Source organism: Moschus berezovskii, chromosome 9 (genome assembly GCF_049115385.1).
Source record: "Moschus berezovskii isolate FMDL1 chromosome 9, NW_MosBer_1.0, whole genome shotgun sequence".
NCBI classification, from domain to species: Eukaryota; Metazoa; Chordata; class Mammalia; order Artiodactyla; family Moschidae; genus Moschus; species Moschus berezovskii.
In genome coordinates, this window is record NC_142468.1 from 43197555 (window position 1) to 43222694 (window position 25140).

Here is a 25140-nt window from a genome sequence, read left to right on the forward strand (position 1 = left end):
CTGAGCTTCTTGATCTATAAACTGGGGATAATATGGGTACTTGCCTTATAGTCTTGGTGATAAGTAAATGTATTAATATATAAGAGTGCCTAAACAATCCTTTGCATGTGGTATGAACTCAATAAACATTAGGTATTATTGTTATTATGATTATAGCAATGCAAAGAAATAGAGAAAACAATAGAGTGGGAAAGACTAGAGATCTCAAGAAAATTAGAGATATCAAGGGAACATTTCATGCAAAGATGGGCTCAATAAAGGACAGAAATGGTATGGACCTAACAGAAGCAGAAGAGATTAAGAAGAGGTGGCAAGAATACACAGAAGAACTATACAAAAAAGGTCTTAATGACTCAGATAACCATGATGGTGTGGTCACTCACCTAGAGCCAGATCCTGGAGTGTGAAGTCAAGAAGGCCTTAAGAAGCATCACTACAAACAAAACTAGTGGAGGTGATGGAATTCCAGTTGAGATATTTCAAATTCTAAAAGATGATGCAGTTAAAGTGCTGCACTCAATATGCCTGCAAATTTGGAAAACTCAGCAGTGGCCACAGGACTCACAAAGGTCAGTTTGCATTCCAATCACAAAGAAGGGCAATCCCAAAGAAGGTTCAAACTATTGTACAATTGTGCTCATTTCACATGGTAGCAAAGTAATGCTCAAAATTCTCCAAGAACTTCCAGATGTAAAAATTGGGTTTAGAAAAGGCAGAGGAACCAGATATCTAATTGCCAAATTCTACTGGATCATAGATAAAGCAAGGGAATTCCAGAAAAACATCCACTTCTATCTCATTGACTACACTGAAGCCTTTGACTGTGTGGTTCACAACAAACTGTGGGAAATATTTAAAGAGATAGGAATACCAAACCACCTTACCTGTCTCCTGAGAAACCTGTAGGCAGGTCAAGAAGCAAGTTAGAACATTACATGGAACAACTGATTGGTTCAAAATTGGGAAAGGAATATGTCTAGGCTATATATCGTCACCCTTCTTATTTAACTTATATGCAGAGTACATCATGTGAAATGCCAGGCTAGATGACTCACAAGCTGGAATTAAGATTGCCAGGAGTAATAACAACAACCTCAGATATGCAGATGACACTACCCTGATGACAGAAAGTGAAAAGGAACTAAAGAGCCTCTTGATGAAGGTGAAAGAGTAGAGTGAAAAAGCTGGCTGAAACTCAACATTCAAAAAAACCAAGATCATGATATCTGGTCCCAACATTTCATGCAAATAGATGGGGAAAAAATGGAAACAGTGGCAGATTTTATTATCTTGGGCTCCAAAATCACTGCACAGTGACATGAAATTAAAAGACACTTGCTCCTTGGAAGAAAAGTTAAGACAAACAGCGTATTAAAAAGCAGACATCACTTTCTGACAAAGTGATTTCAGCATATATATATATATATATATATATTTTTTTTTTTTACATATAGACAAAGCTATGGTTTTTCCAGGAGTCATACATGTAAGTGACCATAACGAAGGCTAAGTGACAAAGAATTGATGCTTTTGAATTATGGTGCTGGAGAAGACTCTTGAGAGTTCCTTGGAAGCCAAGGAGATCAAACCAGTCAATCCTAAAGGAAATCAACCCAGATATTCATTGGAAGGACTGATGCTGAAGCTGAAGCTCCAATACTTTGGCCACCTGACGCAAAGAGTGGACACACTGGAAAAGAGCGTGATGCTGGGAAAGAGGAGGCAGGAGGAGAAGGGAGCAACAGAGGATGAGATGGTTGGATGGCATCACTGACTCTATGAACATGAGTTTGAGCAAACTCTGAGAGACAGTGAAGGATACAAAAGCCTGGGATACTGCAGTCCATGGCGATGCCAAGAGTCAAATGCGACTTAGCAACTGAACAATGATTATAGTAAACTGGAAATGTAATTCTAGAGAAGAAAAGGCTCCAAATATGTAACTTTTTTGAAACCAAATAACTTTTCTGCAAAATAAAAAAAAATTGATAGTTTGCACTTCCCACATTTAATAAGGACTAAGTATTTGTGAAGAAAGCTGATCGCCGAAGAATTGATGCTTTTGAACTGTGGTGTTGGAGAAGACTCTTGAGAGTCCCTTGTGCTGCAAGGAGATCCAACCAGTCCATTCTAAAGGAGACCAATCCTGGGTGTTCATTGGAAGGACTGATGCTAAAGCTGAAACTGCAATACTTTGGCCACCTCATGCGACGAGTTGACTCACTGGAAAAGACTCTGATGCTGGGAAAGGTTGGGGGCAGGAGGAGAAGGGGACGACAGAGAATGAGATGGCTGGATGGCATCACCGACTCGATGGACATGAGTTTGAGTGAACTCCGGGAGTTGGTGATGGACAGGGAGGCCTGGCGTGATGTGATTCATGGGGTCGCAGAGAGTCGGACACGACTGAGCGACTGAACTGAACTGCAGTATTTATATTTACATGTTCTGAGTGGGTTGGGGGTGTCAGGCTGAGGAAATAATCACATTAATAATCTTAACTCCCAATTGAAACAAATAAGAACAAATGGTCATTCTTGGATAATCTGCAAAACTAAGTGAATAACTGACATATCTCTCTGTGATTCCTTGCAGACATCATGGAAATCAGGACAGTGGCCGTTGGAATTGTAGCAATCAAAGGAGTGGAAAGTGAATACTATCTTGCAATGAACAAGGAAGGAAAGCTTTATGCAAAGGTATTGACAGATGATAGCTTAGACTTAATTTCTCAAACTTATTTTTGTCGAAAGTTATCTTCCCTTTCTGAAAAGTAAAAATGAAATTAATTCCTCTCAAACTATGTAATTCAATGATTTCATTAAAACATTTTCTATTTAGGAATTAAGGAAAAATGTTTTCTGTGTCACCTTGGACAATTTGTTTAAGCTCTCTGGCCTTTGTTTCATCATCTGTAAAATAAATTAGATTAACTAACACTTAAGGATCCTTCTGGGCTTCCCCAATGGTTCAGTGGCAGAGAATCCACCTGCAATGTGGGAGATGTGTGTTTGATCCCTGGGCTGGGAAGATCCCCTGGAGGAGGAAGTGGCAATCCACTCCAGTATTCTTGCCTGGAGAATCTCATGGACAGAGGAGCCTGGAGGGCCACAGTCCAAAGTGCTGCAGAGTCAGACTCGACTTAGCGACTGAGAATGCATGCATGCAGGGATCCTTCTAGCTCTAAAATTTCATTTGCACTTTAGATACTTAAAATATAAAACTTCCATCTGTCAGCTCTTTTTGTTAAAGTTCATGCAGTTTGCACTTTGCTGATATGAAAATTCTTGGTGAAAAAAATCCAGACTTTTGTTTATCAACATCAGTCTCACAATGATGGACTTTAACTTGTAAGCATTCCCATTGTTCCCACTTTATTACAATATAAAATATGGAACAGTTTTTCCCACTATAATACAGTATAATTGACTTTTCTTTTGTATTCCTGGCATAGACTACATAAAAATATGTTTAACTGAATGAATGACAAGTTGGATGGATTTGCAAATTAACTTTTTAATTCTCCACCACTATCACAGGTAGTATAATAGTAAATGAATAAAAGTTGTAAAATATAACTTCAGCTGAGGGAAGCAGTATGTGTGTGTGTCAGTCAGAGGATCTGCTAATCATATAAAAATCTCAAGGTTAGGAAAAGAGTGACTTGGGCATAGTATTATGAGAGCTGCTAATTAGAGGAAAGTAGCTCTAAGAATAGTAACAACCGATTGCCAAAAAGCAACATGTTTGGAACTGTGTTGCATAACTAAATGTATAGCATTTTAGCTTTGTAAAAAAATTGATCTTTTTTCAAATATGCTATCCAACAAACTGCATTATTCTTGATCAAAAAAGTCGTGCAGGTTTTAATTTTACCAAATATTATGCTTATTCTTTGTTTGAGTCCTTCTAAAAATCATTTGGATAATGTTTTTTGTTGTTCTTCATTGCAGAAAGAATGCAACGAAGACTGCAACTTCAAAGAATTAATTCTGGAAAACCATTACAACACATATGCATCAGCTAAATGGACACACAGTGGAGGAGAAATGTTTGTTGCCTTAAATCAAAAGGGGGTTCCAGTAAGAGGGAAAAAAACGAAGAAAGAACAAAAAACAGCCCACTTTCTTCCTATGGCAATAACCTAATCATATATGGCATATAAGAAACCAGTTCCAGCAGGGAGATTTCTTTAAGTGGACTGCTTTCTTTTTTTATCTTTTCTTTTCTCTTTTTAAAACTAACCAAGAAAGGCTGGAAAACTACTGAAAAACTGATCAAGCTGGACTTGCGCATTTATGTTTATTTTAAGAGACTGCATTAAAGAAAGATTTGAAAAAAATATACACAAAAATCAGATTTAGTAACTAAAAGTTGTAAAAAGTTGTAAAACTGGTTGTACAATCATGATGTTAGTAATAGTAATGTTTTTTCTTAAGTTAATTTACCCTTAAGAGTATGTTAGATTTGATTATCTGATAATGATTATTTAAATATTCCTATCTGCTTATAAAATGGCTGCTATAATAATAATAATGCAGATGATGTTATATAAGATGTGTCAGACCTAAAGGCTGCTGGAATGATCTGTCAGATAATCAAGCCAACACTAACTATGGAAGATGAGCAGTATTTGAATACGTTCTAGTGAAAAATTATGAACCACTCTAATTAGAAAAGAAACAAGTATTCTCAAAAATTCCATTATGGAAATGAATCAAAGAGGTAGTTTTATAAAAGTATAGAATTAGAACATGCTTATACCTACCAATTAACAGGAACAAAATTTGTAATGCTGCTCCAATTGAAAGGGTATTGCTTACAGGATATTTTAAAAAATCTTGTATATAAAATAGCAATAATGATGATAATACTTTATTTCATCTCACTCACCACAAAATAACATTTTATAATCCCTAAAAGTAAAATTCAAAAATCTTTTATGTTTTTTTGAAGTAACATAATCTTTTGTATAATTCATATTTGGGAATATGGCTTTTAATAATGTTCTTCCCGCAAATAATTGTGCTTTTCTCCTCTGGTTACAGCATTAAACTCTATTTTAAGTTGTATTTGAACTTTACTGTTTTGTTATTTAAGTTTATGTTATTTATAAAAAAAAACAACCTTAATAAGCTGTATCTGTTTCATATGCTTTTAATTCTAAAGCAATAACAAAACCGTCTGGCTCCACTGCAAGTCCCCCTCCCCCTTGTGACCAACATCAAGTCTAGTACACAGCAGTCAGGCCAGCAAATCCTGGATGGCAGACAAAAATGACAGCCTGCAGCATTTCTTACAATAGACGTCTCACAGGGAACAATACAAAAATGTGAAATATGTTTTGCGACATATTCTCGTCAATTAAATTGGATCTTATAAGTAAAATCACTGCAGATAAAAGGACTTACAGGATTTAAACATTAAGCTTTAAGTTCATGAGAAGAAAAGTAAAATACTTTTAAAATATGCATACTTAAGTTAGTAGTTTTTCTAATCTCTAGAAATCTCTGCCATTTAAAATATGCCAGCATTGAAAGTTACTTTCCTATTGAATGGGGAAGACACAATGTCTGAAGTGGAGTCTATAGTTAGGGATTTGAGGCTCTGAATAGTAATCAAGGCTTGAGGTCAGGCTACATATGATGTACTTATTGGAAAGATAAATTTCTAGTTCATAATACTTCCATTAGAAGATCTTCATAGTACTTTATTGTTCAATAGAAGGCCAACATTTATCTAAGTTAAACTGGTGATATGCGAACAATGGTGGTTTTGATTTCAAACCATTTGTCATTTAAGTCCCTTTATTTCATACAAATATCTCATAATACATTTATAGGTAAGATTTACATGAAAAGGCTAGGTCAACAGAAATATCAAATTCATTTGATTTTCTTGTGGCTCACCTCTATGATGAGGCTGTAGGAAGCTATGAAGGATTGCCTGTCCTCAGGTATACTCTGGGGAAATTCCATGCCTGATAGTCTTTATATTTGACTCCAGGGCCTTGCTAACCTAGGTTCCTAGATCAGGCTTCTGTGCCTGGTGTCTTGGGAACATATCAAGAGAAGAAAAGAATTGATGTTTCTCATTATTTGTTTTCCTTACAGCCTAGCAGAATGTCTCTACCCATAATCAATTTTTTATATTAATTCACTCAATGTTTAATATCAAAGCAAATTCATAATGAAACTAATTTTAACTAATTTAAAAACATTAGGGTGAAACATGGTTATATGGAAATTTAAACAGAAATACTGAGTATGTATATAAGCTATGAGCTATATTAGGATCAAATACTCTGACTAGAGTTATACTCATGAACAAATTATAAAGCTAGACTGAATTAATCAATATTTAGCAGTAAATCTGATCCAGCAGTGTTTCTAGAAACACTTAGCAATTCTTTATCCTCCCCCCTTTATTTATACTTAATGTGCAAGTTTTAGAAAATAAAATCTGTACTAATTACTTTCAAGAGTCTTAAAACTGCAAGGAATCTTAGTCCTTACTATTCATTTGTAGACCAGGAAATTGAGATTGTATTTTTAATAGATCCCAAATAACACAGCAGGTTAGGTTCAGAGCTGCCACAAGAGTTGAGTTCACTCAGCATGTGCTTCTCTTGCTCTTAGATTATTACAATTATTAGTTAATAGCCTTTTTAGAAAAGTATTCCTACAGAAATATAACCTTTACATTTGCATGCAAATGTGCCATGTTTTGGCAATTCACTTGATATATAATAATTAGTCTATACTGTGATGGTTTAAATCAAAAGGAAGGGAAAAATGAAATTTCCAATTCTGATTCCTATTCAGCTCTTACATGCACCTCTTTATTTACAAACGGAGAGCACTGTGCAAATTAGCCAGATAAACAGAGTAATCTTTTCTAAATGTTCTTTGAAAGAGAAAACTGGTTAAATACATTGTTTTCCAAGAATTAGGAAGGAAAAAATTAAATAGTTAACCAAAGAATAAAAAATATATTTTTGATGCAATTAGTGAACTAACATATTTTTACATAAAAATGCTATAATATAAATTATCAGGCTTTGAGCTGGCAAAAATTCAACTTAATGACAGAAAAGAAAGGATGCTGGATATAAATTCTTGGTTTCCATCTCTTAGTGTTTGCCCCTTCTGGTTCTTAAAGAACATAGAGATGGGACTATGGAACTGGCTGTGTGTGCATCAGTCGCTTTCGTGGTGTCCGATTCTTTGCTACCCTGTGGACTTAAGCCCACCAGGTTCTTCTGTCCACGGGATTCTCCAGGCAAGAATACTGGAGTGGGTTGCCATGCCCTTCTCCAGGGGATCTTTCCAACCCAGGGATCAAACCTGTATCTCGTGCATTTCCTACATTGCAGGCAGACTCTTTAACTACTGAGCCACCTGGGAAGCCTGGAACTGGCTGTATTAAAGGCAATTCTGTAACCACAAATACTCTAAATCAATGCCTCTCAAATTTCCTACTGAAACACCAATAATAGTAGAGGTAGAGAATGAGTCTAAGGAGTAATGAAAGGTATCCCACCAAAGACACAAAATTTCTTGAAAACTTTTCTTAAAACTCATGTGATTTTTGCATTTTATTCCATAATACACTTATGTCTGCTTTAATATAAAATTCACACTAGTGAAAAAAAGTGATATATCAGAAAGATGTATAAGTTTTATCATGTGGCTTCATTTACACTACTATCCTACTGCCATATACCTAGGCATGAATAAGACACAAGAGATCCTGTACTTCACACAGTTCAACTTTACACACAGATGACCCTTGGTTAAAGAAAACCAAAACTTTATGTATTATAAAAGTTTACTATGAACCACAGTGACATTAAAAATATTTAAGGACCAGTATGAGTGGCTGATGCCATCAAGGTTTTACATTCATTATGTCAGCAAATGAATAGGCCTGGAAAAGGTCAATCCTCATCCCAATTCCCAAGGAAAAAAGTGAAAAAATGAAGTCGCTCAGTTGTGTCTGACTCTTTGCGACCCCATGGACTACAGACTACCAGTGTCCTCCGTCCATGGGATTTTCCAGGCAAGAATACTGGAGTGGGTTGCCATTTCCTTCTCCAATTCCCAAGAATGGTAGTACCAAAGAAGATGCTACCCATCACACAACTGCACCCAACTCACATGCTAGTGAGGTATGCTTAAAATCTTGCATGCTAGGTTTCAGGATTATGTGAACCAAGAACTTCCAGATGTCCAAGCTGGGTTTAGAAAAGGAAGAGAAACTAGAGATCAAATTGCCAACATTTGCTGGATTATAGAGAAAGCAAGGGAATTCCAGAAAAATGTCTATCTCTGTTTCATTGACTATGCTAAAATCTTTGACTGTGTGGATCATGAGAAGCTGTGGAAAGCTCTTAGAGAGATGGGAATATCAGACCATCTTACCTGTCTCCTGAAAAAGCGGTATGTGGGTCAAGAAGCAACAGTTAGATCCACGTATGGAACAAATGACTGGTTCAAGATTGAGAAAGGAGTACGACAGGGCTGTCTGCTGTCACACGGCTTAACCTATAGGCTGAGCACATCATGAGAAATGCTGGGCTGGAAGAATTACAAGCTGGAATCAAGATATGCGGGAGAAACATCAACAATCTCAGATATGCAGATGATACCACACTAATGGCAGAAAGCAAAGAAGTAACGAGCCTCTTTTTCTTTCTTTTTTTAAATTAAATTTATTTAATTGGAGTCTAATTACTATACAATATTGTAGTGGTTTTTGCCATACATTGACATGAATCAGCCATGGGTTTACAAGTGATCCCCGTCCTGAACCCCCCTCCTACCTCCCTCCCCATCCCATCCCTCTGGGTCGTCCCAGTGCACCAGCCCTGAGCACCCTGTCCTAATGAGCCTCTTGATGAGGGTGAAGGAGTAGAGTGAAAGAGTCAACTTAAAACTAAATATAAAAAGAAACTAAGATCATGGCATCTGGCCCCATTATTGTGTGTCAAATAAATGGGAAAAGGTGGAAGTAGTGACAGATTTCCTCTTCTTTGGCTACAAAATCACTGCAGATGGTGACTGCAGCCATGCAATCAGAAGATGATTGCTTCTTAGCAGGAAAGCTATGACAAACATAGACAGTGTGTTGAAAAGCAGAGGCATTACTCTGCCAACAAAGGTCCATATAGTCAAGGCTATGGTCTTCTCACTGGTCATATATAGTTGTGAGAGCTGGACTGTAAAGAAGGCTGAATGCCAAAGAATTGATGCCTTTGAACTGTGGTGCTGGAAAAGATTCCTGAAAGTCCCTTGAAGAGCAAGGAGATCAAACCAGTCAATCTGAAGGAAGATAGACCCTGAATATTCACTGGGAGGGCTGATGCTGAAGCTGAAGCTCCAGTATTTCAGTTATCTGATTTGAACAGATGAATCACTGGAAAAGTCCCTGATGCTGGGAAAGATTGAGGGTAGAGGAGAAGAGGGCATCAGAGGATGAGATGGCTGGATAGCACCACCAATGCAATGAAAGTGAACTTGGCAAACTCTGAGAGATGGCGAGGTATTCCTGGTATGCTGCAGTCTAAGGGGTTGCAAAGAGTTGGACACGACTGGGCAACTGAACAACAACGAGTGGTTACCTGTCAATCAGAATATACCATGACTCTATTAGAACAGATTCAGGTCACTATGACTAACTTGTGGGCACCAGATGATTATCAGCTTTGAACATTTCTACAACTGCCTTAAAACATAGCTTTTAGAGAATACCTATTAACTGGTCTGTCTGGTTTGAGTTCTTAATGCATATCTTAATATGATATAGTTCACAGAAACTTCATGTCTAGCCATTTCAGCACTGTTGCCAGGTTACTCCTTTTTTAAATTTTATTTTTTTATTGAAGTATAGTTGATACACATTATATAAGTTATAGGTGTTCAGTATAGTGATTCATAGTTTTTGAAGGTTATACTCCACTTATTGTTATTATATTGGCTATATTCCCTGTCTTGTACAACTTATCCTTGTAGCTTATTTTAGACAAGAGTTTGTATCTCAATCTCCTACCCCTGTATTGCCCCTCCCCCAGCTACTTTTTTTTCCACTTCTATATTTATTCAGCAAAGCTGCTGCTTTCAATGAAGGTAATATTTCTCCCGCGTGTTTTTCCACTCGTCCTCTGAGTGGCTTGTCAAGAAAATATACTTTTTCTTGAGTTGAGAAGACTTGACGGGAAAAAACAGAGAAAGTCCTAGTCTCTTTCCAATAACTCCTGTATTGACTCTCACCTGAGAAACATTTCAGTTTCCTTTTACTTCCTGGTTATTATATGGTTCCAATTTCCAAATCCTCAAATTGGATTTATGAAATGATAAAAATTTACTTTGTTTTCATATCAATAGAACTTGTATTCTAATAACTGAAATATGAGATGAATAATAACATTTATCGTGAAGATGAAAGGCTTTTTCTTGACATATCCAGTCAGCCACATATTAATTATCTATTGTTCTATAACAAATTGTCCTAAAACTTAATGGCTTAAATTTGTTTAAGACTTTAAAACTTAATGGTTTAAAAATGATTTTAATTATCTCATAGCTAATGTGGTCAGCAACCTGGGCAAGGTTTAGCTAGGTGTCTCTAGCTAGAATCTTTTGTAAAGCTACAATCAAGGTGTTGGCCAGAACTTCAGTTATTTGTTCCTTCAATGCTCAACTCAGAGAGGGATTTACCTTAGGTCCTCACTAGTTGTGGGTTTGAAATACCACTTCTTCACCCCATAAACCTCACCAAAGCTCCATTTGCCACATGGCAGTTCGTTTCCCACAGAGCAAGGAATTAGAAAGCATGAGAGAGAAAGAGTGCCCCAAATGGAAGCCACAGTATTTCATACCTTAATCTTCAGTACTGTTCCATCACTTCTGCCTGTATTCAAGGGGAAAGAATTAACAAAGGTAGACAAACCAGAAAGCAAGAATTATTGGAGGCCATCTTAAAGGCTGCCTAACACAAGTCATAAACAATGATTTTAAGGTCACTGCCATAAAGACGGGCTTCTTTAGGGCCTAATATGAGTCATTTGTGGCTTTCTGTGGTGAGCCATTCAGCAGAGAAAGATGAAGTAGGTTTACCCTCTGTGGCATACACTCGATCCTTTCCTGAGGGATACTTTATAAGTACAATGCCACTTAGGATAAATGAAAAAAGGTTTGAACCACAGTCTGAACTGTCTATCAGCTTGAGTTATGCCTCCTTAGATCTCCGAATGTAGCTGGAAAACTAACAGTATTACTTTGCCTCTACATGAAGGAAATGACTCTGCCTTCATATCCAAAATGAAGATAACCCTCCTCTTCACCTTCCTACCTCAAGAGAATAAGATCGTATATGCCAATTGAAATTCTTCAAACCACAGAGTTTTGTCCTAAATGGTGGAGGTAGTCAGTCATAAGTTACCCAAGACCACCTAAGGATAAAGAGCTAAACATACTTGAAAAAAAATTGATCTGAATACAAGATACACATTGGAATCAGCTGGGAATTTTTTTTTTTTAAATAATGAGGCCTAGTTCCCACTTCAGATGAACTGCATCAGTATATCTGGGATGCAGCTCAGGCAATGGTATTTTTAAAGCTCTCCAGGAGATTTTAATCGGCCTATGCATTTGAGAACCAATTAGCCAAGCGATGGCAACATGTGGGGAGGGGACATTTTAGGAATTATACCTGATTCTTCATCCTTGTTTCTTCCTTAAACACCCCGAAAAGCCTTAGGTTGCTTCCCACCTAGTTCCGTATTTTCTAATATTATTCTAAAGTGTATAGTGTTTCTAGACACTAGGTTTTCCTAGGTATTTCCATATTTTGCTGTTCACATTGGGGCTAAAATACTAACACTGAAAAGAGAGCTAAAAGTCTTTTTGCATTGGAACAATTATGGAGCATAAAGTGCAAAAAGGTACACTCCTCCCATTCTCAACCCCCACCACACACATACCACATGCCATTCTCAAACAGAGCAGAAAGAGTTTGCTGCTGCTGCTGCTAAGTCGCTTCAGTCATGTCCGACTCTGTGCAATGCCATGGACTGCAGCCTACCAGGCTCCTCCATCCATAGGATTTTCCAGGCAAGAGTACTGGAGTGGGTTGCCATTGCCTTCTCCGAAACAGAGTTTAGATTCTTTTAAATTATATCTCAGATACTGTAATTTTTCTATTCAAAACTATACTTATTTTCCATATTAGAATGGCAGCCAAAGTTTTTAGAGTGGCCTGTGGAGTGGCAATGGAAAAAGTTAAGTGATTAAAAACTTAGATGGTAATTTAGGTACCAGCAAGAAAAGAGGAAAAAAAGTAATAAAAGTCAACAATTATGCACTCAGATTGTTTGGCAGATATTACTAAATTCTCATGTTATTTTAAAGAAACCCAAACTGAACACTGTAGACAATATTTTAATGGGTATCATATGCCCATTGGTATGGAAAAGGCAATAGCCCCACATAAAAAAATTGACGAATGTACAAAAGTTTGAAGTAAAGGAAATATTTAAGGTATGTATATATCCACTTAATGTCTTAACTTTAACAAAATTTTCTCTTAATCAACTTAAGGAATCAACTTAATGAAGTAAGGGATCCAACTAGACGAGACTTTATTTAACTGATCTCCTATTGTTCATTATTTTAGTTGTTTCAAATTTTTCACCAAATGAGATTCTTTTTGTACATACTTCTTTATATTTCTAATTACTGTATGAAGATAATTATAACAGAATTATTAGACAAGAAATCCTTTAAAAATCTGATTGTCAGAAAACTCTTCCCCAATATATATTTCAAACTTTAGTACATGGAAGTAGATAACATTTTCCTTAATATTTATGCTCAAAATGTAGTCAGCTTTTATTCTTATCTCTTCTTCCCTTTGACTATCTGTTATCACGAAAATTTAGCTAGACTCTTGTTAGCTCAGATGTGGGTCTTTCTAGATCCTTCTACACACTCACACCTCATGTCTAGAGTTTAGCTGCTCTAGAATGTTCCTTAATCATTTTTATGTCAAGTTCCTTCCCATCTCAGATACTAACTATTCCCATAATCTCCTTAAAATACACTTTGATGATGTCCATTGTCAGTTAAAGAATCCACATTAGCTGCTCACTGCATATTGGGTTTAAATTAAATTCTTTAAAATAACACCCAAAGCTGTCAAACAACTGGTTCCCTTATCTGTCCAATCTTCTCACTGTTCACCACAAACCCTATAGTTTAGTCCACCGTGTTTATTCCATTGTCTTTCTTTCCTCACTAGTCCATAGTTTTTTTAAAAAAGATCTTATTTATTTTTTTCACTTACATATCCCAAGCACCTTTAATAGTATCTGACACAGAGTAAACAGTCAGCAAATATTTACTGAATGAATGGATAAACCAATTCCAATTCAGTGACAGAATAATAAGCATACCTCATTACAAAGTGTTATTACAATTATTTAAGCAGTATGTAAATGTAGTTGTTGCAAATGAATGAAAATGTACCTTTATTCAAGATGACAGAATACTAGGATGCTGGACTCACCTCCCCTCATGGAAATATAAAAACTACAACTACATATAGAATGATTCTCACTGGGAACTAGCAGGATGGCTCTTCCACAACCAAAGTTGTAAAGAAAGATTCACACAGAATCTTGTGGAAAGGGAGGAGAGGTGATTGGTCAGGACTTGCATCCCTAGTAGAGGGTACAAAAGAGAAGGGGCTATATGACAGGCTCAGGGATTCTTCCTGAGGAGTGAGGGGTTTTGAGACAGGAGGGAAGGGGCAGGGCGCAACCTTTAAAAGAATGACATAGCCATTGAGGATACTACATAAACTGGTTAGAACACATTAGGACCAAGATGGCAGAAAATTTGACTTCCAGTAGACCTTGAGTTTTATTATATGCTCACTGCAATACATTAGCATGCTAAATGGCATACCCACAGATGCCATGACAGTTCCCAGGCTGATCATAAAAGGGCAAAAAGTGAGCAGGGGCCCAATTCCTAAAAATCCTTGCCCCTTCCCCAATATAGTAGGAATAATCCTTCCACTCATTAGCCTAAGAGATTATCCAGCTCATGTAAACTAACCACCCCATATTTTGGGGACTCTTAAACCTGAGAAGATCTACACTCTATCTGTGGAGTGTGTTTTTCCCAGGACTGTTCTCACCTTCTGAGATGAACTGCATTCTGTCTATGAAATGTCTATCTCTGCTTCCCTTTACTATGACTCGCTCTTGAATTCTTTCCTGTGTGAAGCCAAAGACCTCCACTGGACAGCCAATCCCAGGGCCTCACCCAGGACCTGACCACTTTCTCATGTCCCATTTTCCTGCAACCTCTTTACAAAGGATATTAATAAATCTACTTGTTGCCTATCACTTAGCCTCTTACTGAATACCATATGTGCTGAGATATAAAGAACCTGAGGTTCATTAAATCCTGAGATGGGTTGCATGGTTTCAGTTAAAATATTTTGGGTTTGAGTCTCAGCTGAGGTCCAATTGGGTTGAGTCCTATCCTAAGTCAGAGACTGAGGGTTCAAGTCCTATCTGAAGTGTGACTGCATTTGAGTCCCACCTGAAGGAGTGTTGGCAACCACTGCCAGCATGCCAGCAGGAACCTGGTGCACACACTTGGGAGGGAATGAGGGTAGCTCCAGGGAAAAGAATGCCACTGCCAGAGAGTACATCCTGCTCAAACAGAAGGCAGGGAGACTAGATCCAGGGAAGAAATAATTATCACACTTCAGCATGTTCTTGCCCACACAGAGTGAGCCAGCTCAGTAGTGTGGCACCAACCCTTCTGGCCTGACTCAACCTCTAACCAAAGCAAGGACACTAAGGAAAAGTGAAACCCCAAGAAGTGCAGCCTCAAGGCCTCAGGTCCCAGTCATTTGGAGAAGAAATCCTGGAGAAACCCAACTCTCTCAGGGCTCCTGCTCCAACCTCTGGGACCTTATCCCCTGAGAGAATGGTGATGGGCACTGAGCAAAGGAGAAATGTCAGGTTGCACTTGGCTTTGACTCCAGCCCCTTCAACTCTAGCCCTACCTTCCATCAAGGTGGTGGCTGCCAACACACTCCAGGGAAAAATCTGGCCCTTGATCACTTCAGGTACAGCCACCCATGAAAGCTACTGGCCATAAGAAGACTGAATAGGGACCTTCCCTATTCAGTACACAAGTACTCACCATTAAGATCAAATAGGTAACTGTTTAACCTAATTTCACAGAGACAGAAATTTAAACAAAATGAGAATACAGAAGAATATTTTTTCAAACAAAAGAATAAGCACCACACACCCAAAAAATGCTAATGAAACAGAGGGTAAACAATTTATTTGATAAAGAATTCAAAGCAATAACAGTAAGAAAATTATCTGAAAAGAATAGATGAACACCATGAGAATTTTAAGAAATAACTAAAAAATACAAAAAAGAACCAGTCAGAGCTGAAGAATATAATAACTGAAATGAAAAATACATTATATGGAATTAACAGCAGATTAGGTGGCTTCCTTGGGTCTCAGTGGTAAAGAATCAACCTGGCAATGCAAGAGATGTGGGTTTGACCCTGGGGTCAGGACATCCCTTGGAGAAGGAAATGGCAGTGACTCCAGTACTCTTGCCTGGGAAATCCCAAGGACAGAGGAGCCTGGCAGGCTATAGTCCATGGAGTCGAAAAGAGGCAGAAATGACTTAGTGACTAAAAACCAGCTAATGGGTGATATAGAAGAATGCATGAGCTATCTGGAAGATAGAATAATGGAAATCACACAATCAGAATAGCAAGAAGAAAAACAAATTTCAAAAATGAGAATAGCTTAAGAGCTCTGGACAACATCAAGTGTACTTGCATTCACATTATAGGGGTCCTAGAAAGAGAAGAGAGAGAGGGGTAGAAAATGTATTTGATAAAATTTGTGGTTCACTCACTCAGTCATGTCTGACTCTTTGCGAACCCATGGACTGCAGCATGCCAGGCTTCCCTGTCCTTCACCAACTCCCAGAACTTGCTCAAACTCATGTCCATTGAGTCACTGATGCCATCCAATCATCTCATCCTCTGTCGGCCCCTTCTCCTCCTGACTTCAATCTTTCCCAGCATCAGGATCTTTTCCACTGAGTAGGCTCTTCGCATCAGGTGGCCAAAGTATTGGGGCTTCAACCTCAATCCTTCCAATGAATATTAAGGATTGATTTCCTTTAGGATTGACTGGTTTGATCTTGCAGTCCAAGGGACTCTCAAAAGTCAAATAGTTTCATCAGTACCATCTCTTCCTTCTTTGTGGACTTCTTTTCTACCATTTGTACTTTGAATATCCCCTAGGTGCTACCTTCTTCTCTCCTCCCTCTTTCCCAAACCATCCATGCCATGACTTTAGTCCTGTTCTAGTTCTTCTCCATAGCTCCAGACTCTTGAATGTAGCTACTTACTAGACATCTCCACCCTGATGTCCTTCTGCCATTTTAACCCCAATAGCCAAATCTGAGTTTCTGTTAAAAATTGAAATAAAGGCAAAAACAAATGAATAGACCTAATTAAACTAAAAGATTTTACACAGCAAATGACATCAATAACAAAACAAAAAGACAACATACTCAATGAGAAAACATTTGCCTGCTAAAAGTTAATATCCAAAATATATAAGAGCTCATACAACTGTCAAAAAACCACTTGATTAAAAAATGGGCAGAAGACCTGAATAAAATTTTTTCTAAAGAAGACATATAGATAGCCAACAGACACATGAAAAGATGTTCAACATCATTAAATCTCAGAGAAATGCAAATCAAAACCACAATGAGATATCACATTCGACTTGTCAAAATGACTGTCATAAAAGAGACAACAAATAATAATTGTTGCCAAGGATGTGGAGTAAAGGAACTCTTGTACACTGTTGGTGAGGGTGTAAATTAGTATAGCCACTATGGAAAAGAATATGGAGACTCTTCAAAAATTAAATCTAGAGCTACCATATGATCCAGAAATTCCACTCCTAGATATAGATCCCAAGAAACAAAAACACTAATTTGAAAAGATTAATGCTCCCTAATGTTCACAGCAGCATTATTTACAATAGCCATGGAAGCAACCTAAGTATCTATCAACAAACGAATGGATAAAGAATCTAAAAAGTAGAACACATGAATGAATATAACAAAACTGATTCACAGTTACCAGTGGGGCAGTGGGTGGAGATAGAGGCAAGACAGGTGAATGGGATAAGAGGCAAAAACTATTAGGTATAAAATAAACAAGGTACAGGATGCAATGCACAGGGAATATAGTCAATATTTTATAATAAACTTAGATGGAGTATAACATCAGTTCAGTTCAGTTCAGTTCAGTCGCTCAGTCGTGTCCGACTCTCCACGACCCCATGAATCACAGCACGCCAGGCCTCCCTGTCCATCACCAACTCCCGGAGTACACTCAAACTCATGTCCACAGAGTTGGTGATGCCATCCAGCCATCTCATTCTCCATCGTCCCCGTCTCCTCCCGCCCCCAACCTTTCCCAGCATCAGAGTCTTTGCCAGTGAGTCAACTCGTCGCATGAGGTGGCCAAAGTATTGCAGTTTCAGCTTTAGCATCAGTCCCTCCAATGAACATCCAGGATTGATCTCCTTTAGAATGGACTGGTTGGATCTCCTTGCAGTATAAGGGACTCTCAAGAATCTTCTCCAACACCACAGTATAACATAGAAAAGTATTGAATCATTCTATTGTACACCTGAAACTAATATAACAATGTGAATCAACTATACTTCAATAAAAACAGCAAGACATCATTTTGCTGTTCAACCTAGTGACAATCTCTCAGAAGTATTCAAATACAAATTATTTACTTCTCCTTAGCTTGATATTTCCATATCACTCACTGGAACATGTTAATGCATGTAATAATACAATAAGAACCTGCTGCTTTTTTATGTTATACAGTACCTCTGACAACTGCTATCAATCTACAGACCAATGTACCTGGGGGAGGCATTTGCAAGTCACCCAATGGCAGACCGTGGACAATTATCTTGGAAGCTAAATTAGTAATTAGAAAGTTGCATCGCAGCAAAGTAAAGTTAAAGGATTTTCAGTTCAGTTCAGTTCAGTTACTCAGACGTGTCCGACTCCTTGCGAAGATATATTATTCAAGTTATTATGAAATCTAATTCACAACAATCAACTTTGGATAGTTCTGTAAAAACATGACTCGTTTCTGGCTCTTTGGGCTATGTCTATTCTATGCTACATGTCATTTTTCCCACTTCTGTTCACATAATCTTTCTCCACAAAGTATAAAAATAACAAATAATAGTACAACAATACAACTTATTAAAATTAATAGCACTTTGGGAGTTTATATCTCTGGCCTTCTGATTAGTGTCTTGGGGATCTTGCACACTTTAGTCATGCAAATTTCTTGGTTTTCTTTCAATAATGTATATTGAAGAGAATGATGTTGAGATTTTACTGGTTTAATTCTCAGAGGGTTATCTATTTTCATGTTTTAACGTTTTTTTATTTTTAATTGTTCCTAAGCATTGTTGACAGTGAAGAGGTAACAAAATGACCAAGGTGCAAGTTAAAGTTCAAGTATCTAATCAATCTGGCTATTACTTTAACCATTTTTGGAACATGTCATTTGCTAAATATCAACTAGTGCTTGTATATGAATAACTTGAAAAAATGTTTTTTACCTCCCATAGCACTAAGTACAGTAACGTGCACATAGGTACTTAAAAGTTACATGTTAACTGAATATAATAATTTTTTATTGCTTGTGGTTTAAACCATAGTCTATTTAAAAATCATAAAAGAATGATAATATTTTAACCTTAAAGACTAGATAAAGAGGAAAATTTTAGCTTAAAGATTAGGGGGAAGGTATAAAAATTGTTTTTCAAGAATGATCTTCATCTGAGTTTAAAAGGTTATATGGTGTACCACAATAAGAAAAATGAACATTAAAACTTTGATCTTGTAAATAATCTAACAATATACTGGTAAAGGGGAGCTGGACTGTAAATGCTGAGTCCTTCCAGATACTGAAATTCTACAACTGCTTACATTCCAGTCCTAAAAAGGGAGATATGCCATTTTGTTTAGAAGGCAAATTTTAACTATCTGCTGTCTGTTTATCTCATTAAAAAGAAAAACAGAAAGTGCTTTTAGTTTAAAATTCTGGAGAAAAGTTAATCCCAAAGGACAATAAGCATCTCAAATGTCAAGAAGAAGAAATTATGTTTTGGATTAGAAGAAGCAATTTCGAGACAGTAGCATACATGGAGCACAGATTATTGTATTCCTTGAAAGTCATACATATGCACAAAATGTATATACCCATGTGTTAGCCTGGATCTGCTCTTGACCTGCCTTAGCATTCCTCCAGCACAAAGAAGCACACGCACACACAGAGAACTACTGAGGGAAGATGAGAGTAAAGACTTCCAAAATAATAAATCTATGCTACCAGTTTCTACTGCTAATTCTACCTCAACATTTGACAAAACACTTTGGGAGTTCATTCAGTATTCATAGATAGGAGTCACAGAGAAATGGAATTTTATAAAGGGAACTACAGAAATAATCTATTCCAATCACCTCAATTATTCAGGTTGAAAAAATAAGGCTGAGAGGGGTTATATGACATCCTCAAGGACATTCAAGTCTTTTGCTCTAAGTCTTTAAAAGTGCTCTAAGTCTTTTATGTACAAGAATCAGAATAAAGGAAACATTAGAAACTGTAGAAAAGTCTCCAAATTGACACATGCTTATGTCCTTAGTAAATAAATTATCTGAGTCTTATGTTTAGAGAATTTTCCACAGTTATGACTGAGTACAGCTTAAGGATAAGCAACACAGAAACTACAAAACTATAAGCAGAATATGGTAGCTCCAGGATCCATGGGCCAGGCCCCTTGGCAATGATTTCCTGTAGGACAGTGGTTTTCAAAATTTTGGGCTCAGGGCCACGTTATACTCTTAAGAATAACTAAAGACAATTAAGAATTTTTATTTATATGGGTTTTTATATCTATTAGTATTTTCTATATTAGAAATTAAAACATAAATCTTAAACATGTATTTAGTATTTCATTAAAACTAATGAACTGATTTCATATTAACATAAGTTGCATCATTTTTTAAAAAGATAACTCAAAATTTATCAAGAAGAATTTTGAGAAAAGTTACAGTTTCCTACTTAAAAGATCCCTAGTAGAAGACTAGTTGTCTTAGTAGTCTTAGTAGAAGACAGCTGGATTCCAATATCTACTTTGGCATTTTTCAGGCAGATTTTTGAAGTATATATTTATATATTGAAGCATATTAATAAAACCCAGTATCACACAAATAGTAAAAAAAGAAAAGTATTTTAACAGCTGTGAATTTTCTTTGATTGAATACTATACCCAAACTTGACAGTTCCAGTTTCTTAATGGTGGGTTGCAATGTAGATTCTGAAATTATAACTGTGCTTTGTGTACTGCTATATTAAAATCCACTGTTCTGTCACACTTTTAAAATAAGATATATGATTTTTTAAATACAATGCATTAGTCATTTGAAAAATATTGGTTCAGTGAGTTATGCAGATGTTCTAAATATTGACACAATTCTTTACAGTAAAAAAATCTCATTCATTAATATCACCATTGACTTACCAGAGAAGTCAAGGACTAGGAAACTGTCAAGATCATGGTAGTGGATGCAAGTTCTTCAGAATTTTTGTTTGAAAGTTCAAATTTTTACTATTGGCCATGACAAGATCAGCACAGTACAGTCGCTCAGTAGTGTCTGACTCTTTGTGACCCTATGGACACAGGGAGGCACACCAGGCCTCCCTGTTGATCACCAACTCCCGGAGTTTACCCAAACTCATGTCCATTGAGTCGGTGATGCCTTCCAACTATCTCATCCTCTGTCGTCCCCTTCTCCTCTCATATTCAATCTTTCCCAACATCAGGGTCTTTTCCAATGAGTCAGCTCTTTGCATCAGGTGGCCAAAGTATTGGAGTTTCAGCTTCAACATCAGTCCTTCCAGTGAATATTCAGGACTGATTTCCTTTACGATGGACTGGTTGGATCTCCTTTGCAGTCCAAGGGACTCTCAAGAGTCTTCTCCAACACCACAGTTCAAAAGCATCAATTCTTCGCCACTCAGCTTTCTTTATAGTCCAACTCTCACATCTATACATGACTACTGGAAAAACTATGCCTTGGCTAGACGGACCTTTGTTGGCCAAGTAATGTCTCTACTTTAATAATATGCTTTTTAGGTTGGTCATAACTTTCCTTCCAAGGAGTAAGCGTCTTTTAATTTCATGGCTGCAATCAGCATCTGCAGTGATTTTGGAGCCCAGAAAAACAAAGTCTGTCACTGTTTCCACTGTTTCCCCATCTATTTGCCAAGAAGTGATGGGACCAGATGCCATGATCTTTGTTTTCTGAATGTTGAGCTTTAAGCCAACTTTTTCACTCTCCTCTTTCACTTTCATCAAGAGGCTCATTAGTTTGTCTTCACTTTCTGCCATAAGGGTGGTGTCATCTGCATATCTGAGGTTCTTGATATTTCTCCCAGCAATCTTGATTCCAGCTTGTGTTTTATCCAGCCCAGCGTTTCTCATGAGGTAATCTGCATATAAGTTAAATAAGCAGGGTGACAATAAGTACATCAAATAAGCCTTGATGTACTCCTTTCCTGATTTGCAACCAGTCTGTTGTTCCATGTCCAGTTCTAACTGTTGCTTCCTGACCTGCATACAGATTTCTCAAGAGACAGGTTAGGTGGTCTGCTGTTGTTTGAAAGTTCAAATTTTATTATTGGCCATGACAAAAGCACCCATTTATAAGGATTACTGCACTATTCTTTAATTCTTGTAGCAGAGACACTTCCATGTCCTGCAAAATGTGTGCTCCCTATTCCACAGTATATAGCTATTACTAGGAAGCACTTTCTCAACCAGAATTTTTGATAGCCCTTCTTATACTTAGTGTAGCCATGGTTTGCTCTTACTAATGTTATGTGATTGAGGTCATATAGGTAACTTCTAAACCGAGACATCTATGAGTGTATCTCTATTCCTCTTTTATTCTATTATCTATTGACTGTGAAGTTTTATAGGATGGTGACTGCAGATCGCTGAATCAGTATGTGCAGGAGAGGGACTCAATGACCACTAACTAATGTAAAATCTTGTAGTGAGTGAAGTCGCTCAGTCGTGTCCGACCCTTAGCGACTCCACGGACTGCAGCCTACCAGGCTCCTCCATTCATGGGATTTTCCAGGCAAGAGTACTGGAGTGGCTTGCCATTGCCTTCTCCAAAATCTTGTAAGACAGCTTTAAATATAGGTTAAGTTTTTAGGGAAATATGAGGCTCAAAGTTCAAATAAAAACAAAGATTTGAACAAGCCTCCACCTCAGAGTTCCTAGTAGTTATAGTTAAAGCAGAAGTCTACAAGAAAAATTACCTATAGAAAAATAAGAGCACTTCTTTTTGCAGTTCTTGTCTTTTCAAAGTGCTACAATTGCCCTTTTAGTTCCCGTACAGAAAACAGTGGTGTGTAACAGACCTGTGCTTCCCCACTGAAGACTCAGTTTCTTTCAGAGGATTAGAAATTCTAACTCTTTGCTGTCACTGTACCTCTTGGCCACTTTGGCCCCACAGTGTAGATTTTCCAGTTCTCCAAATCACTGCTTAATATTTTTAGAGGTCTCCATATACATCATCAGGAAATAAGTGAGATTTCTCCCCCAGTCTTCTGCATCCTTCTTTGGGTTCAATCCCTGGGTCAGGAAGATCCCCTAGAGGAGGGCATGGCAACCCACTCCAGTATTTTTGCCGGGAGAATCCTATGGACACAGGAACCTGGTGGGCTACAGTCCACAGGGTTGCAAAGAGTCAGACACCAATGAAGCGACTGAGCACGCATATATACTAATAGCTTTCCTCCTTCTTTCTCACTTATTAAAATTTGATCCCAGGAAAGAATCTAAACACTCATTCACATTAGTCATGAAAGAGGAAATAAGGCTATGGTAATTTTCCTAGGTTAAAACTCTTATCCTATGATGAAAATTTTAAGCCTTAATATACTTACAAGCCTGTAAAATTAAATGTCTGAGAGGCTGTATGTGAAGTAGTTAAAAAGTTCAGGCTCTAAGGCCAGAATTTCCTGAATCAGAATTCATGTTGCTGTTCAGTCACTAAGTCATGTCCGACTCTTTGTGACCCCATGGACTGCAGCATGCCAGCCTTCCTTGTCCTTCACTTTCACTTTCTGAATTCATATTCCACCATTTATCATTTATATGACCTTGGGCAAGTTACTTAATTTATGTTTCAGTTTCCTCATTTTATAATTTATAATAAAAGCAACCTACTACATAAGAATATTAATAATAACACTAATAATTTAACACATTTTATCAAGTACATAGCTCAAATTGAAGATTTCCCTAAGTTGAATAAAAATTATTAAAATTTAATTTTGAGCAATATATGAAAATAAATCATAATTAAACCTCTAACCTGCCATAATATCCCAGACTTAGATGCCTTATCCAGAAACGGAAAATGATTTTTTTAAGAATCTAATATAAAAAGTATTTTTCAAATATTTATAGGCAAATAAAATAGATGAAGCATTTTGTAAAGATTTTCCATTAACATAAAAATCAGGAGTGTTTGAACAAAGACAATTGTTATGTTTTTCCAAATTTTTAAAATGATTTCATTAAAAATAAAGGATAAAAATCTCTTTAAAGCATGGTAGTACACCACTTAGAGCAATTCTATATTTTAGATGGCATAAAATGGATACTGCAAAATAATAACCTCTGAGAAAACTAGGACTATCATGAAATACCCTGGAAAAGGAAATGGCAAACCATTCTGGTATTCTTGCCTGGAGAATTCCATGGACAGAGGAGTCTGGTGGACATAGTTAATAGGGTCGCAAAGAGCCAGACACGACTGAGCGCCTAACACACATACACACATCATGAAGTAACATCTAAATAAACAATTCTTGGAACAAAAGTAAGTTTGAGATAAAAGCTCATAAGCAGTATTTCCCTTAATAAGAGAAAAACACTTTCAGTGGTCACTATAAACTCTGAGACTACATAACTATATTCTCATGGTGGCCAGAAATATTGGTCAATATCAGCTGATTATTTAAAATTTTTGAATGTTGACTATGATTAAATACTGAAATGTAAAACAGTTTCACATGTATATTATTTATGTAAAGAATGTAAAAAAAACAATGTTATATATTATAGAAAGAAAGAATGCCCACAAATTTCCATATAATCATTACCTTTGGGGAGGGACTGACAGATTTAGGAATGGTACAAAAGATCTGTAAATAAAGGCTTGAAAAACAAATATGGCAAAATGCAAATATTTGTTATGTGTTGAAAGTATTTTCTATACTTTCCTAAATGGTTAAATAAAATATAATAATAAAAGCAAATCTAAAAAAAAACCCATGTAAAGTATTGGGATAAATATAATCACTTTGATCTATCTCTTAACTCTAAGTAAAATAACTACGAAACATACAAATAGAAAAATCTGTATGAGCACCAGAAGTTAAATATAAAATCTGATATAGAAACCTATGAAATAGGACCAAATTTTAAAGTGTTTTTAATAATAAGTATACTTTAATCACATGATGGGAAAGTATACACAAGGAGTACTTGATAGATCCACATCCCCACTGGCAGAAACTCACTTAGAAAACCAAAGCTCCACTGAAATGAGATGCTTATTGGGGAATCCAAAGAGACGCCCCTTACTCGAGGTCACTTTAGAGATACCTGCTGCTGGTGCTGCTGCTGCTAAGTTGCTTCAGTCGTGTCCAACTCTGTGCGACCCCACAGACGTCAGCCCACCAGGCTCCCCCATCCCTGGGATTCTCCAGGCAAGAACATTGGAGTGGGTTGCCATTTCCTTCTCCAATGCATGAAAGTAAAAAGTGAAAGTGAAGTCGCTCAGTCGTGTCTGACTCTTAGTGACCCTATGGACTGCAGCTCACCAGGCTCTTCCGTCCATGGGATTTTCCAGGCAAGAGTACTGCAGTGGGGTGCCA

General features: G+C 37.1%; 2 protein-coding genes across 2 annotated transcripts in view; one reads left to right on the forward strand and one right to left on the reverse strand.

Annotated features, from left to right (window-relative positions):
• Nucleotides 1–5233, forward strand: part of FGF7 (fibroblast growth factor 7) — a 68330-nt gene extending 63097 nt beyond the window's left edge. The window contains exons 3-4 of the mRNA XM_055435671.2: nucleotides 2596–2699; nucleotides 3954–5233. Coding sequence (XP_055291646.1) covers nucleotides 2596–2699; nucleotides 3954–4148 — 299 coding nt within the window. The 3' untranslated portion in view covers nucleotides 4149–5233. The remainder of the gene's footprint in view (nucleotides 1–2595; nucleotides 2700–3953) is intronic.
• FAM227B (family with sequence similarity 227 member B) overlaps nucleotides 1–25140 on the reverse strand; it is a 244952-nt gene that overhangs the window by 152489 nt on the left and 67323 nt on the right. The gene's annotated exons all lie outside the window — the stretch shown is intronic.